At 38.4% G+C, this 15,970-nt stretch overlaps 1 protein-coding gene across 3 annotated transcripts in view; it reads left to right on the top strand.

The window, feature by feature from the left end:
- Positions 1-9,384, top strand: part of Nfxl1 (nuclear transcription factor, X-box binding like 1) — a 45,722-nt gene extending 36,338 nt beyond the window's left edge. For all 3 annotated transcript variants that reach the window (XM_008837698.3, XM_008837699.3, XM_008837700.3), the window contains 4 exons: positions 2,839-2,943; positions 4,754-4,840; positions 5,629-5,682; positions 8,485-9,384. In XM_008837698.3, coding sequence (XP_008835920.1) covers positions 2,839-2,943; positions 4,754-4,840; positions 5,629-5,682; positions 8,485-8,658 — 420 coding nt within the window. In that variant the 3' untranslated portion in view covers positions 8,659-9,384. The remainder of the gene's footprint in view (positions 1-2,838; positions 2,944-4,753; positions 4,841-5,628; positions 5,683-8,484) is intronic.
- The last annotated feature ends 6,586 nt before the right edge of the window (positions 9,385-15,970 follow it).

Genomic DNA, 15,970 nt, shown 5'->3' with positions numbered 1-15,970 from the left:
ATTGGATCCCTTGGAACTGGAGTTAGGGATGATTGTTAACTGCCATGTGGGTGCTGGGAACTGAACCCAGGTCTTCTGCAAGAGCAGCCAGTGCCCTTAACTGCTGAGCCATCTCTCCAGCCCCATAATAGGACATTTTAAGTTGGGTTCCCTGAGCATTGCTTCTCTGGGATTTTCTCTCCTCTCATTTGGCTGTTTTATTCCAGGTATTTCTTAGTGGATCTTTTCTGGGCCCACTAAAAATGTGAGTGATGCGTGAATATGTAACATATATGCTTAGGGTAGATGCACATCTATGTGGAATTTGGGGGGTATTTGGACTAGAAGCAACCCTTTGGAGATAATTTTTTTTAAGAGAACAGTTTTAAAGATAATTTATGAACTTTATTGTGGAAGTATTGACTTACTGCTTACAGTTCAAAATAAAACTCAGGCTTGAAATACAGATTAAAAACTGTATGGGTTATAGGCAGTTAGATAAAAATGGTGCATGTGTGCATATGTATACCACATTTGTATGTAACATACATGTGTCATTTAACACATAGGAAGTGAGTACCATGTAACTACACCCTCATCAAAAAAATTCAAAGTATTACTGGTGACTTAGTCTCTCAGAGCCGTTGTCTGACTGCAGTTCTCTCCCTCTATTCTATTTGCTATCACCACTTGCTTTCAAATTAGTTTTTAATTTTTTATTGTGTGTGCGTGGAGGGGTGGCACATGTTTGCCATGGTGCATGTGTGAAGTCATAGGACAACTCTGGCATTGGTTCTCTCCTTCTGTCTTTACCTACTGAGTTGCAGACAACTCAAGTTGTTAGGGTCGTGCAGCAAGCCCAAGCATTTCTACCTGCTGAGCCGTTTCACTGGCCCCTACAGCACACCTTTGTATAGCAATCATTTTCTTTTCTTTACAGCTTTTACTATATATATGTGTACCTACAGACATTTCCTAATATTTAAAAAAGCACACACTTTTTGTTATTGCTTGTTAAATTTGTCATTTATTCTATCATGAGTACTCTGTAGTTCGTTTTGCCATGGATATCTTCTGTTTGAGTTATTTCCAGTTTGGGTTGTTATGAAAAAATGCTGTGATGAGCATTTTTGCTTGTGTATCCTGCTGCATATGTGCACTGATTTCTGTAGACATGTATAAGTAGTGCAATTCTTTGGTCACAGGGAATGTATACTTTCAACTTTAATAAATTATGTCAAATTGATTTCCAAAATGGTTGTATCAATTTATAGCCAATGAATTTTCAACTATGAAAACATAATCAGAAAGTTGTCTTGCTCTCAGTATGTGGAAATTCCTATTATTGCCTGTTCTTGCCAACACTTTTTTTTAATTTGCCAGTTTTTTTGTATCTTATGATTAATAATCCTGATTTCTGGTGAGCTGAGTATCTTTCCAGGATTATGGCATTACTTTTGCCTTTGCATGTATGTTGGATACCAGCACAGTGTACCTACCCAATAATGAGTTTCATTTCTCCTAGTTGCAAGCTACAGAATTAATCTGGGACCACCTACTGGCAAAAAAGTTGATGCATTTGGAGTATATTGGAGCACAGTGTGCAGATTCTGAAGGAAATGCTATATACCTAGGTGTTCAGAAAGGCAGAACTGTGTAGCCCAAAGGAATTGGCAGCAGAGTCTCCAGGCCTGTGTAGTGAAGTGACTGTCTTGTTGCTCTCTCCCTGACTGGTTCACTTTGGCATAGGCAGCCACAAGCATAAGGCAGAAAACTGGAGAACTTAGCCACGGCTATGTTATGGCTCCTGGGGGATGTGGGCCATCAGGCAGGCCCTCAGTTTGTGACTTTTGCGAACACTTAGTGGAGGCAGGCAAGGAGCTTTGTGGACTGATTATTAGATGAGATAACAAGGACAAATGAAGGGTTTAAAGGAAGCATCTGTATTTTGAAGCAGAAGACCTGGCCAGAGAAAGAGACTTGCACACAGTCAGGGGATTGAGGTCTTCTAGGAGATGGAAAGATGTGACAAAAGGCTGTGCTTTCCACTCTTTCCTTAACCTCCAGTACATGGAGGAGTAGAACACTGAGAGTGAAGGGACATACTGTCGTCATGAGTCTGTGGATTTCAGGGTCTTCCTTCATTGTTTTTAATGTGCCCTTATTCATTTTTCCCTTCAGAATCATTGATTTCAAATTAAGTAAAATATTTGAATAGAAGAAGAGAATGTTTCATATGAAAACTTGACTAAAATAGAAAGATAGTAAATACTTAAAGATCAGGAACACTTAGACATCATGGCAATTACTGAGATGTCTTAACTACCTAAAAATTTGTGTTTAGATATTGTGTTAAGGATGATGTTTTTACAGTGAAAGGCTAAGCAGTTGTGGCAATGACCAGACAATTTCCTTTTGCACATAGCAATGCAAGGAAGGTAGTGTTGCTGTGCTCCATGTGTTTGTCCCAGGATCCAGGTTAGCCAGGCACCTCTGTTCTCCTTCACCTGCGGTGCTGCTGTTGCATCATTACAGGCAAAGAGCATAGAACTACATTCCTGAATGCAAGGCACACATCACTTACATTTGCTTACCTTCCCTTGGCTTAGGCACATGACTGTAGATGGTTACCAGTGTGGCTGTGAGATCTGCTCTTGGAGTTAGAAGAATATTAAACATTTCTAATTTATGTAAATAATTAAAATCTATCTAAAGGAAGAAAACTGAAAGATCAGTCCATTCACCAGAATTAATTTGCTGACTATGTTGTGAACTTACTGTTAAAATAATTATTAGGGAATAGGGAAGATAGAATAGGACCAAATGTAAATGAGTAATTGCTTTACTTTTTTATTTTAGCTTCCTTGTGGTCATAGATGCAAAGAGATGTGTCATCCTGGTGAATGTCCCTTTAATTGTAACCAGAAGGTAAAGCTTAGGTGCCCTTGTAAAAGAATAAAAAAGGTAAGCATTTTAAATGATTAAAAATTATTTTCTGTGTAAGTCAGTCCTGCCTGGTTTGATCCATGTGCGTTGGTAATTTTTTAATTTGTTTGGCTTTAATTTTAAAGTCTTATATCTTAGGATCTTTTCGTTATAATTAAACTGCCTAACTGTTTCTATAAGTGCTCATTTAAACAAATCAGCTTAGGCAGTTCAGTTTTCTATAACTTAATAGCCAAAGCAAGACTGTGTACTGTTTGATCAAGCCCAGTGCTCTTTTGTTGGCATAGAGTCAGTGTGCTCTGGGCTTGAAGCCTTTGAATGAGGACCACCTTGTCAGTGTTGAAGTGGGCTTCCTGGTTTAAGGGATGGCCTGGAATTAGGCTTTATTGCTCTTTTTATTGGAAGCTTTTTTATTTGCTACCAGTATTGCTCTTTGAAAACAATTTCTTGAAAAGACTCACAGCCTCAAAAATAAAATAATACCCAAACTTAGAAGATCGCAGGAAACAGTTAATGGAAGTGTAAACAACTGAAAGCCAATGGTTGGAAGAATCATTCAGTAAGTGAGGAAGGAACAGAGAACACCTCACTCAGGTCTCACTTTCTTTGACTTCTGATAGGCAATGTGAGCTTCTTAGACACTTTATTTGATTTTGACTCTAGTTTACCATATCATAGTTATGGTTGTAAATCCTTTTTCCTTTGTTATTATTGTGGTCATTCCCTAAACTAATTGGTTTCTCTTTAAATTAGTTCTTTTATTTATCCGTGCAAACAACATTTATTGAAATTCATTTATATGTTCCATAGTTCCCACTATATTTTTCTATAGTGGGCAACTTCATTATTTAAATTGACCACATTTATATGAAAGTATTTTGCCAAGCCATGTTTAATCTAATGTCTCTTAAGTTTTCTGAGATCTCATGTCTTGGCAAGTATATTTTTCTACCCATTAGTACTTACTCAGTGACACGCAGGCATGTTTTAGAAGAATTTTCATATAACTTTTAAATATTACTTAAGAAAAAAATTAAAAAATATTAATAGTTGAACGAAAGATACAGTTCTTCCGATGGCCACTGTGTGGGACAGCAGTCAGAATTAGAGGTGCTTGTCCTTTAATGACTTAAGATGGAATAATATTAAAGATTTGGCTCCTTGAGTACACTAGTCATACTTTAGTGCTCAGATGGCATAGATTTTGTTTAACTAGATGGTGCACATGTAGAACATTAGAAAACTCTGTTGGACAGAACTGTTCTAGAACATTCCGTCCCTGGTAGCTTTAGAAGAATGACAAGATTTGATAAAAATAAAGGATGAAAATAAAATTCAGCTAAGTTGATAGTGGCATACAATAAGTCATGAAGTTGATTATTTTAATTTTATGGCATTCATTATTTCAATTAAGAGAGAATAAAGGGGGATTGGAGAGCTGGCTGAGCTGTTAAGAGCATGTAGAGGACCCAGGGTCAGTTCCCAGTACCCATATCAGGTGCCTCACAACTGCCTGTATTTCCAGCACCAGTGAGATCTGACACCCTCATCTAGCCTCTGTGGGCATTGCCCCCATGAGAACACACCCACACACAAATACACACATACAGTTTTTTTTTTTTTCAATCTTTAAAAAACAAAGAGATAAAGGAATAATTATTTGAACAAAGATATCTAATGATTGCAACCATATGTCATCACCAAACATTAATGAATGTTACACATATTTATAACCTTCAGCTGTTATGTAAATGTTGCTTCTATATGGCACCCAGTTGTGAATTTGAAAGGAAGATCATCTAAAATTGTAAATTTGGGTTATTTGTAGGAATTGCAATGCAGTAAAGTACGTGAAAATCAAGTTTCAGTGGAATGTGATACAACATGCAAGGAAATGAAGCGGAAAGCATCTGAGGTAAGTCTCACTTGATGTCATTAATGTGCTAATGGCCGTTCTCTGCTATTTGTTCCATTTCTGTGTGCTTGTTAAAACAATTTGAAATTTCACATTTGTGCTTTTGTTACAAAAGACTAATTTTATAGGCTTATTTTGAAACCAAGGTATACTTTTTATTGAGCAGTGTGGAGCTAAGCTCTCTGTCCTTCATGCCAGTCAGTATGTTTGCTCAGGCCCATGGCCATTTGTTTTAATGATAGTATTAGCCTCCTGAAACTTAGGCTAAAATAATACAAAAATAAGATTTTGGGATTCTTTGCAGCTTGAGATGCCTTTAGTGTTGATTCCCTCTGCCAAACAAATCACTGAAAAAAAATTTGATTTTGTTTGATTCAAGGGCTTGTCTTCCAGATAGAGTATTTGAAATAAACGATCAGTGTCAATTCTAGGAAATGTGATATTTAATAATTGATTCTAGATTCTTAATATGGTAACTTAAGAGCAAAACATTATTAAAGCATTTCCATTTACAATTTTAATGGCTTGAATTGTGATCCAACATCTCATGTAGCTGGTAAGAAGAAATGTTTATTTAAATTACAGCACTCTATCCATCACCCTCCTAAATCTATTAGATGGTACCTTGGTAAAACCTCCCAGTGTATACTTATATTTCATTAAATGCTTTCTAATAAAAGGCTCCCGAAAATTGCTACGGATTAGTAGCGCCTGAGTGGAAAGATGCTAAAAGTCTATATAAAATTTAATAATTAAGTGTTAATTTACTTTTAAATGTGAATAAACAGATAAAGGAAGCAGAAGCCAAAGCTGCTTTGGAAGAGGAAAAACGAAGACAACAGGTAACTAAAGAAAATAGATTTATGTCCTTTCCTATTGTTGTGTTTGTGGAAACATGAGGCACCAAGTCTATCCTGCTGCCCATGGGACTGAGGAGCACTATGAATGTAGCCCAGCACAAAATTGTAAATGTACTTAGAACAGTGGAGGATATTTCTGTGAATTTTTACTTAACTATGTAGTTCTTGAACACATGACAGTATCATTTGTCAGTGTGAAAGAGTCTTCAGACCTAGGCCATACACAAACTAGGGAGCTCAGCTCTTTTCTGAAGTGAAAATAACATAGTTCCTACAAAACAAATTAACCCATTTACTTCACGTGTACTGAAGCTCTGAGAAGGCACGACGAGATCTTGCATCTTCTCAAGTATTTACTTCTTTGCCAATTTTGTTCATTTTCCAGCCAGAAGGGTTTTAACTATTCTTTTGATGGGGGATAAGTACTTGGGTTCTTTTTTTTGTTTTTTTTTCTGAGTTGCATTTCACCAACTCAGAGAAAGAAAGAAATAGTTTAATAATATATTTGTTTTAGTATTTTCCCTATTAGATCATTAAATGTAAGGCTATTACCTGTTTTTTGTTGTTGTTGTTTGTTTGTTTGTTTGGGTTTTTTGTTTTTTGAGACAGGGTCTTACTATATAGTCCCACCTGAATTGGAACTCCCTACATAGATAAGGCTGGCCTCAATCTCACAGAGATCTGCCTATCTCAACCCCCAGAGTGCTGGGATTGAAGGTGTGTGCCTATCTCAACCCCCAGAGTGCTGGGATTGAAGGTGTGTGCCACCACACCCAGCTCTGTCATCTCTTTTTACAAATAATCCTATGCTCCAAACACTCCAAAAAGTGGCTTAACTTTGTTATGAAACTTTGTGCTTATCAGTTTGCTTTGTGAGAAGCCTTATGCTTATCAAATAAGGTGTTTTATATACTAAACTACTAACTTTATGAATCAGGGTATCAAAACTATATGACTTGGAGGATATTAGAAAACTTTTCATGTCTCCCTGTAGCCCCAGCTGGCCTTGAACTCACAGAGATCCGCCCACCTCTGCCTCCCAGGTGCTGCGATTAAAGGCATGTGCCACCACACCTGGCTTAATCTCTAATATTTTATCATTCTATAGAGTTGGTTTGCCAGATAGCCTCAAAATAAGTTATTAGGACTCAATATAGTAAAATACAAGTTGGCTTGAATCCTGGAAAATTATATTATTAAGAATCATATAGGTGGGGCTAGAGAGATGGCTCAGCAGTTAAGACCATTGACTGCTCTTGCAGAGGACCTGGGTTCAATTCCCAGCACCCACATGGCAGTTAACAACTCTCCAGTTCCAGGGGATCTGATGCCCTCTTCTGACCTCTGTGGGCATTGCACAACACAAGTGCACTTGCATATTTATTATTTATTTTTGGTCTTTTTGAGACAGGGTTTCCCTGTAGCCCCAGCTGGCCTGGAACTCACTATGTAGACCAGGCTGGCCTTGAACTGACAGAGATCCACCTGACTCTGCCTCTGCCTCCCAAGTACTGGGACTACAGGCATGTACCACCACGCCTGACTAAAAAGATTTATTTTAATATTTATTTATTTATTTATTTATTATTTATTTTTGGTCTTTTTGAGACAGGGTTTCCCTGTAGCCCCAGCTGGCCTGGAGCTCACTATGTAGACCAGGCTGGCCTTGAACTTATAGAGATCCCCCTGCCTCTGCAAGGCATGCGCCACCACGCCCAGCTTCCTAAACCTACCATATTTTAATGAACCATCATAGATGAATGTCTTAAATATATTCTCTGTTACTGACACTTTAAATAGAAGAGAGGACACAATGCTTACTTGATGACCTTGGTAATTATTACTATGTCAGTGGTCCTCAAGTTTGATTGCTCTTAAGATATTTTGATTTTGTTTCATATATATCAACAGTTTCTTGATATATTCTAATTTTTGGCTCACTGACAAATGATATTTTATATTAAACTAAATACACTGATCATGTTTAAGTGTGGTTAATGATTACAATAATGGTTATGCTAGCTGAAATTTATATTTTATCAACTAAAGTACCGTGTGTGGATATTACATATTTATTTTAGCTAATAGCCATCATGTTTTAGTCAATAACTATGTGCTATAGTGTATTGTATTTATCATGCATAAAAGTTTAATAAGTAATAAGCTTTCCAGGGTAATAAAACCCACATGTGATCATGACTTATAACCTATGTTACCTTCTTAGAATCAGTTTTTAATTCTAACTAAAATAATCATTTGCATTAAAATGTGAAGCATTTTTTCCTTTGAAGAATTTTTACTGTATCTTTTCACAAAAGTATTTGATGATAAAGAAAAGAATCTTTACTCATTTGGATTTCTGTGCTCTACGCCATTAATACTTATGACCTGAGTTACAGAAAAGCTAAAGTTAGGGTATCTGTATTCTCACTGGGCATGTCTTGAGCACTCACAAGAAGCTGCTGTGTGGTATAATGGTGTTAAAAGAAGGGCAGCTGCTGTCCCCGTAGAGTCCCCTTGGGTTAGACACTGAAATATTTAGTGTCAGTGACAGGCGTACAGGCTGAATAATCACTGTTATTCTTTAATTCTCTGTCTGCTTTCCTAAATGCAGAATATGTTGAATGCAGTCACAGGACAGTTTTTTCTTTTAACCAAATTAATGTATTTATTTTATACTGTTACTATTAAAACACTTCCCAAGTTGGTTTATTTTCATTGAAATGGAAAGTTTCAAACCATTGTATTCATTGAATTTAATACAAATAAAACTTTTTGCTTTAGGCTGAACTGGAGGCTTTTGAAAACCGACTGAAAGGTCGTCGGAAGAAGACCAGGAGAAGAGATGAAGTGGCAGTCGAGCTGTCACTGTGGCAAAAGTACAAGTTCTACCTCCTCCCACTGTGTGGGGTTGCGGTGGCTGCGCTTGCATGGTACATTGCCCATGGTGTGGATTAATTTTTTTTTTTATCTTTTAATATACCTCATTGGAGTTAGGTAATGTTAATTTTGAAATACTGGAAAATGTAGCTTGTCAAACAGGATGCACATTCACAGTCCTCTGTGTCCTTGTTGGGACAGAGCATTAAGCTCTGTCTTAATTAGTGTAGTCAGCCTGGCCGTGGAGTACTGTCTGACGTGAAAGCACGACTAAAGTTGTACAGTGTTCCAAAGGCTTTGCTGCTGGAAGAGTTACATGCTTGGTGTTGTGCTTCCTTGTATTGACTTATTTGTCTCATTTAGTATTTCCATGTCCAACACTTTTCCCTTTTGTAAATTCAGATAAAATTGAGCCATATGTGCAGCAAGAGGAATTATTTCTCTATTTTTTGGGTTACTTATAGTGTACTTTTCTTGATCAAGTAACTTTGTACTTAAAGATTCTCTAAAAGACCTCTTAAATTCTAATATGACTCCTTATAATTAGATTCCAGATGTTAGTTTATTAGACAGGAATTTTTATTGGTCATTGAAACAAATTTCACACAGCATATTCCTCAGAAAACATATCTGTTTTCAACAAATGACAGACTAGGTTACTTACAGGAGGCTGTTTTTCTGTGCAAGAAGCTTTTAACTGAAGTTGTCATGTTTTGTAAAACTTGTATCTTTTTAAAATAATAAAAGGAAAACTAATATTTATGAGCCATGTGTGCTGAGCACAGGGCTCATGAGCATTATGTACTTGATTTTCATTTTTCTTTGCCATGATCCCAAATAGATTACAGCTGGGAATAATCATTTCTTAGTAAAACAAACCAATATAGAAATGTCAGTAAACAAAATTGGGTAGAATTATAAGTCATTTAAAATAATTTTGCTATTTAAATTTTATATCAGTTTTGATTAAAAATTTTCATATAATACTTGTAGAATATTTACTGTTATTTAAAATATTCAGGAACTTAAGATTTTAGGCATTAGCATTATGTGTAAAACTCTAGTGTTTGATGTAGAACACAGAAGCTGATAGGCATTAAAACTTATATAATTAAGAAGTGATAGATGTGCATTTCAATTTTTTTAAATTTTTTTTTGTGTATTTCATACAGAACATTTCAAACAATCTTAATCATCTTTATACCCCTATCCCCACTGGTACCCTTCCAAAGCTCCCCCGCCAAGCTCATATTCTCTGTCATCCATGTGTGTCAGCCCACTGTGTTGTTAGTTTTTAAAAATTTATGTGTATGAGTGTTGTTTTACCTGCATGTATGTATGTAAGTGTACCCTTGCATGCAATGCCTGCAGAGGTCAGAAGAGGGGGGCTGATGCCCTATAACTGGAGTTAAGGATGGTTGTTAGCTGCCATGTGGGTGCTGGGGAACTAAACCTGGGCCTTCTGTAAGAGCAGCCAGTGCCCTTAACTGCTGAGCCATCTCTCCAGCCCCCTAGAATGTACATTTTGGACAGGACTCCAAAGGAAGATTATAAAATTTGCTGGGTTTAACTGAAAAAAAAAAAAAAAAAAGAAACCCATATTGTATTGTTTACCAAGTATTAGCTGGTACCTAGAATTAAAGGAAAGTCATTCCTTCCTTGATGAGCTTTATGTTTGATTTTAATTTTCTTTTTCTTGTAGTCCCAGCTGGCCTGGAACTCACTGTGTAGACCACATTGGCCTTGATCTCGAAGAGATCTACCTGCCTCTGCCTTCCCAGTGCTGGGATTAAAGGTATGCACCACCACACTTTCTCCAAAGTTGAATTAGTGGGTTAGTGTTTTAGAAGCTAAGTCAGATCTGTTGCACCTGATCTAAGTGAACACATAGCTTAAGGGAAGTGCTTTCATCTGTTTCAGAACCTTGACCCATTAAACAAATCTGAAGGGACTGCTCATGACAAGCGTTTATTTGGCTTCTGTCCTTGCTAAGTCATTGTCCCCACTTCCCTCCTGCCCCCATGTTGTGTTGTGGGGGAATTTATTTATTATTTATTTATTTATTTATTTATTTATTTATTTATTTATTTATTTGCCTAGCTGAGTGCTTATTTTACCCCAAATTATAAAGCTATTTATTTAATCAAATTCCTTTATGACAGGAACAGGAGGGGTACTTTCTGTCAGGTTATTAGGAGCAAAAGATAACCCACACGAGAATGAGTATGATTTCATGTGATAAGTGGTGTGAAAAAAAAAAAATAAGAAATGGCCGGGCATGGTGGTGCACGCCTTTAATCCCAGCACTCAGGAGGCAGAGGCAGGCAGATCTTTGTGAGCTCAAGGCCAGCCTGGTCTACATAGTGAGCTTCAGGACAGCTGGGGCTACTGGGAGACCCTGTCTCAAAGAGACCAAAAAAAAAGAAATGGTGTGGAAAGTAGTAGTAAAGGATGGAGGAGCACCCTTAGAGGGATGTTTTAACTGTGACCTGGATGACGCCCATCTGAAGACTGAGGGAGAAGTCTATGATAAAGTGAAAAATACAAAGCCCCTAAGTTTGGAAGACTGTTGGCGGCTGAGGATCAGAAACAAGGGCTACCGAAAAGGGACATGACATGTATGTTAAATTTTAATAGAAAGGGGGCAGTACTCCAGGCTAGTTCTTCTGGTGGAGGATAGGCCACAGTTAGGATTTGGGCTTTTTTCCTGTTGGAATGGACAGCATTGAAAAGTTTTAAACAGGGAAGAGAGTTGGGCTTTGATTTTGCCATTACTGACTGCTGTGAGGAGCGAAGATTGCAAGGGGGCAGGTCGAGGGGAAAGACAGGGAGGCGATGAATCCAGCAGTCGAGGCTGCAAGCAATGGGATTGTGATTCAGTGATGTGGGACTTTCACTTCCACGGCCTCGCCACTGACCTGAGTTACTGGCATGAAGACGCTGCAGAAGCTGCTGCCTGAGAAGTGGATGCAGCACTAGGAAGAGAGAAGTGAGTGCCTTCTCCCAAAGTCGAAGTGAGGTTCTGTCTAAACACTCTCTGGGGGAAAGCAGTGACTGCCTGGATTGCAAATTGAGCCAGTTAAAGAAGGAATGGGGAGAGTTAAGTAGATAGTCCTCTAAGAATTGCATAGGTAAAATTGTGAATGTGATGGTCTTATTTTTCTACTTGTGACATTAACACAATGTAAAAATGGTGTTGTGTTTATTATTTGAAATTCATGGAATATTTATATTGACATCTTTGAGGGTTTTCAGTTTAAACACTCCTGTCTCCGAATACCAGTTGTATTTATTACTTTTCATTGTTCACATCTAAATTAAATTTAAACTCAAATTGGTGTTAATGAAATTAGCAAAGCAACTTTATTGAAGTACAACAATGAATATTTTTGCCCCTTTTTATTTTATTTTTTGTTGAGACAGGGCCTCTCAGTAGCCCCAGCTGTTGTGGAGCTCACTAAGTACACCAGGCTGGCCTTGGAGATCCTCCTGCCTCTCCCTCCCAAGTGCTGGGATTAGAGGCGTGTGCCACTATACCTGGCTATATTTTCTTTTTATAAAGAAGTTTTTAATGCTTGAATTTCATGGCTGTCAGTGCTAAGAATTTTAAACACAGGTAAGTCTTCTCTGGTAGTGTTTAGAAATGACCTAGAAGAATTTTAAAGTATTCCATTTACTTTCAAGAAATATTTCTTTGATATAGATACAACCATGCCCATCTGTCTTGTTTTTTTTTTTTTTTGATTCAACACCCATGGAATCCTTTGTTCTTCTCGGTCACTGGTAGAGTGAATAGGAGACTTCACCCTCACTGTGTGCATAATCTGAGTTCATCCACTAAGCGGACAACAAAGGAGTGAGCCAGGTTAAGAGCAGTAGGTAAAATGGCCACCCTTGTGAGAGATGAGCTCACGGTCAGGGCTTCAGGCCTTGGGGGGTTTGGCCTAATTCAGCCTTTATAATCAACATTATTGAAACATTGGACAGTAGTTACATGAGACTCATACCAGCACCCAGGAGGCTGAGGTTGGAGGGTTGTGAGTTTCAGACCAGCCTGGGCTACAAAGCAAAATCCTGTCTGAAGATAAACAAACATTAGAGGTGCAACAGGAGCCAACATTTCTGTGGCTGGATATAGGGTAGTAAAGTGAAAGGATCTTAAAGAGGAAAACTCGGTGACTGCTGCTGTTAGTCTCCTATCCCTGGGATTGGGAAGTGAGGCAGATGGCTAAGCCCAAGAGCTCAAGTTGACATAACTGTCTCCTCTGATTTACGGATGTTGCCTTCTACTGAGTGCCAGTAATTGGACCACCTAACCATGGGCCTTGGGTCCTTGTCACTGAGGAGCTTCATGGACTGAGAAAGAACTAGAGTACTGGTTACTACCTCCTGGAAGAGAGGAATTTGGGAGAAATGGGCAAAATTGGGAAACCCCTCTGATTTTGAGAGACACTTAAGAGGGGAAAAAATACTCATCTTGGAAGCCATTTATATATATATTCTTGCTATATTGAATAAGTTCAGTTCTTTAAAAATATTTTATTTTTATTTTATGTGTATGCATGTATTGCCTGCATGTAGGTAAGTTGCACTCGTGTCGTGCAATGCCTGCGGAGGTCAGAAGAGGCTGTCGGATCCCCTGGGACTGGAGTTATGGACAGTTGTTAGCTGCCATGTGGGTGCTGGGATTCAAACCCGGGTCTTCTGCAAGAACAACCAGTGTTCTTAACTGCTGAGCCATCTCTCCAGCCCTGAATAAGTTCAGTTTTATTGTTTGCTGAGCTTTTTTTTTCCCAAAGTGTTCCTTCTACTTAGACTTGGGGCTTGTATTGAAATGGTGACATAAAAAAACTAAAGAGCAGCACAAAATTCCACAATCTAGATTCATTGCAGTTAAAGTAGCCCTGGAGAGAGATGCCCTAACTACCCCATCTGGTCACCCTCGATTGTGCATTTCCCCCCCATATTTGTGTTATGTATTATCTACCCCCTTCACTAGAATGTAAGTTCCAGGGGGACAGTTTTGTACTATCCCATTTCACTGCTCAGTACTTGAATGAGTCTGTACTGTGTGATCAAGTGAACAGTTGGTCATTTTCAGAAGCATCATCCTTAACAATTAATGCTGCATATGGGGTTGAGATGAGTTTGTGGTCGCAGAGTGCTTGGGCTCCAGTTATGCTGCTCTTCCTAGCTGTGAGGTCTGAAGCAAGCTGCTTGCCTTGTGCAATACAGCAAAATTGTAAAGTGGTGGGAATGAAAGCTAATAGAGTGCTTTTCCCAGTAAGTTTTAGCTATTGTTTCTGCAACTCTTAAAATGTTTCATATTTCTCAGTCTTATGAAATAACTGCTAATTTTACAGTAGCAGAAACTAGATTTGTTTCAAGGACTAAACACAGAAACTGTATGTGCCATTGTGAGTTACCTGGCAGAGTGCTCAAAAAGTCCTAACTAGTGTAGATGAGTGTGACTTAATTCATGAACCTTTAACACTTACCTTGTAAATGGATTCACACATCAGAACAACACAAACCTGTGAACCTAGTTATCTCATTTGATGCTTATCCCTGGAGGAGTAGGGCAGATGCTGGCCAAAGGTGGGTGCAGTTAGGCAGTGAGATCACCACAGGAAGCCCCTAAATGGCACTAAGTGGTGTGAGTGTGCTCAGAGCAAAATCCTCTGCAACTCCCTGAGTCAGCTCCTCCTACCTTTGTCCAGTGTCTACTGTGTGTGTCAGGAGGAGGCTGTGCCAGCAGTATTAGAGTGCAGCCGACCACACCACACCTCTGATCACACACAATGTTTCACTGTGGTAGATTATGGTAGGTCTGGCTAGGTTTTCCTGTCTTAAACTGGTCCCTTTGAAATGGGTAAAATTCTAGTTTGCCTGTTTCTGGTTCTGTTCTTTAAGGTTTTGCATTTTTGTATCAGCTAAAAATATACTTATTCCTTAATGTCCTTCCTATGCTAATTGCAAATATAGTTTACATACGTGTGTGTGTGTTCATTTGATGTATTTGTTCCACGAAACTGAATGTTCTGCAAAGGCATGAACTTCATTTTGTTCGTTTGACAGCTTCAGACTTTTAGGTGAGTAGAGCACATTGTCCAGGAGATACACAGTGGGGTTGTGTATCTGTTTTAGCCTCTGCTTGCCCATTGTGCTGGTGTGCCGACTAAGAAATCTTTTTATTGTTCTCAGATTGCCCTCATCCTTAGCACTAAAGGCTAATTTGGTCTGTAATTATGACATGTGGCCAACTTTGCTCTGTAAAATCACTCTGTCTAGAGGCATATTCAGTACCATTCCATTGATTTCCCATAAGTCTCTTTAATCTTGTGTTTTTCTTTTGAATTATGCAACTAGTTTGATATATGTCTGTAATGGTAGACAATAAAACTTTCAAAATACCAGAAATGTTTCCTTTTATAAAATTAAAAGTATTTTAAGATTTAGACAATGATTACCACTTTACAATAAACTGAACAATTGGGGATTGATTTGGCTCAAAGGTCTTGCCTAGTAAGGCAGAAATCACAGCACCAAATAAAATAAGTTGTACAAATGTGGCAAATGTTTTTTAAAGGAATAATTCAAAGTCACTAAAAATCACTCTGAGCACCCTGAATATTTAAATTAATTTGAATATGACATACTTTTAATTCTTTACTGTGGTGTTTTGAATGAGAATGTCTCTCATAGGCTCCAAGTATTTGAACACTTGGTCCCCAGTTCGTGGTGCTGTTTGGGGAGGGTCATGGAACCTTTAGGAGGTGTGGGCATGCTGGAGGAAGCATGTCACTGGGGGCAGACTTTGAGAGTTCTTAAGCCTTGCTGAATTTCCAGTTTTGCTTTGTGTCCCATGCCTGCTTGAAGATGTGAATGCTCAGCTTTCTGCTCTGACCACCTCTGCCTCCATGCCTTCCTGACATGATGGACTCTCCTTCTGAAGCCATAAGCTAAATAAACCCTTCCTTCTATAAGCCTGGGTCATGCTGTTTTGTCACAGCAGTAGCAAAGTAACTGATAGATTATAAAAGGTCAGTACACAGAGTATAGACATAGATGTTCACCTTCATTTTTTATATCATTCCCTACTATCTGCAAAGAATACCTCAGGTACTTTTTTTTGATGCCCACAGTAACTAGAGCTGTTGACATTTAAGGAACACTTTATCAATGCAATCAGTCTTAGTTCCCTAAGGACCACAACAATAGACGAGCAAGGCAGTCCTGTCTACCCTGGCTATCTCCAATCTGCTTAGCTACTATAATTTCATATTTTCCCCAGCACCTCCACCAGAGGGCAGAAAGTAGAAAAGAAAGGGGATGAACTAGGAATCCATCTACAAGTTCAGAATGCTTGTGGAATCCAACCAGTGCTAAT

The sequence above is a fragment of the Nannospalax galili genome, unplaced genomic scaffold (genome assembly GCF_000622305.1).
Source record: "Nannospalax galili isolate Female #2095 unplaced genomic scaffold, S.galili_v1.0 scaffold318, whole genome shotgun sequence".
Lineage (NCBI taxonomy): Eukaryota > Metazoa > Chordata > Mammalia > Rodentia > Spalacidae > Nannospalax > Nannospalax galili.
Note: the sequence above shows the minus strand (reverse complement) of the source record. Positions and strands in the feature narration are given on the sequence as shown.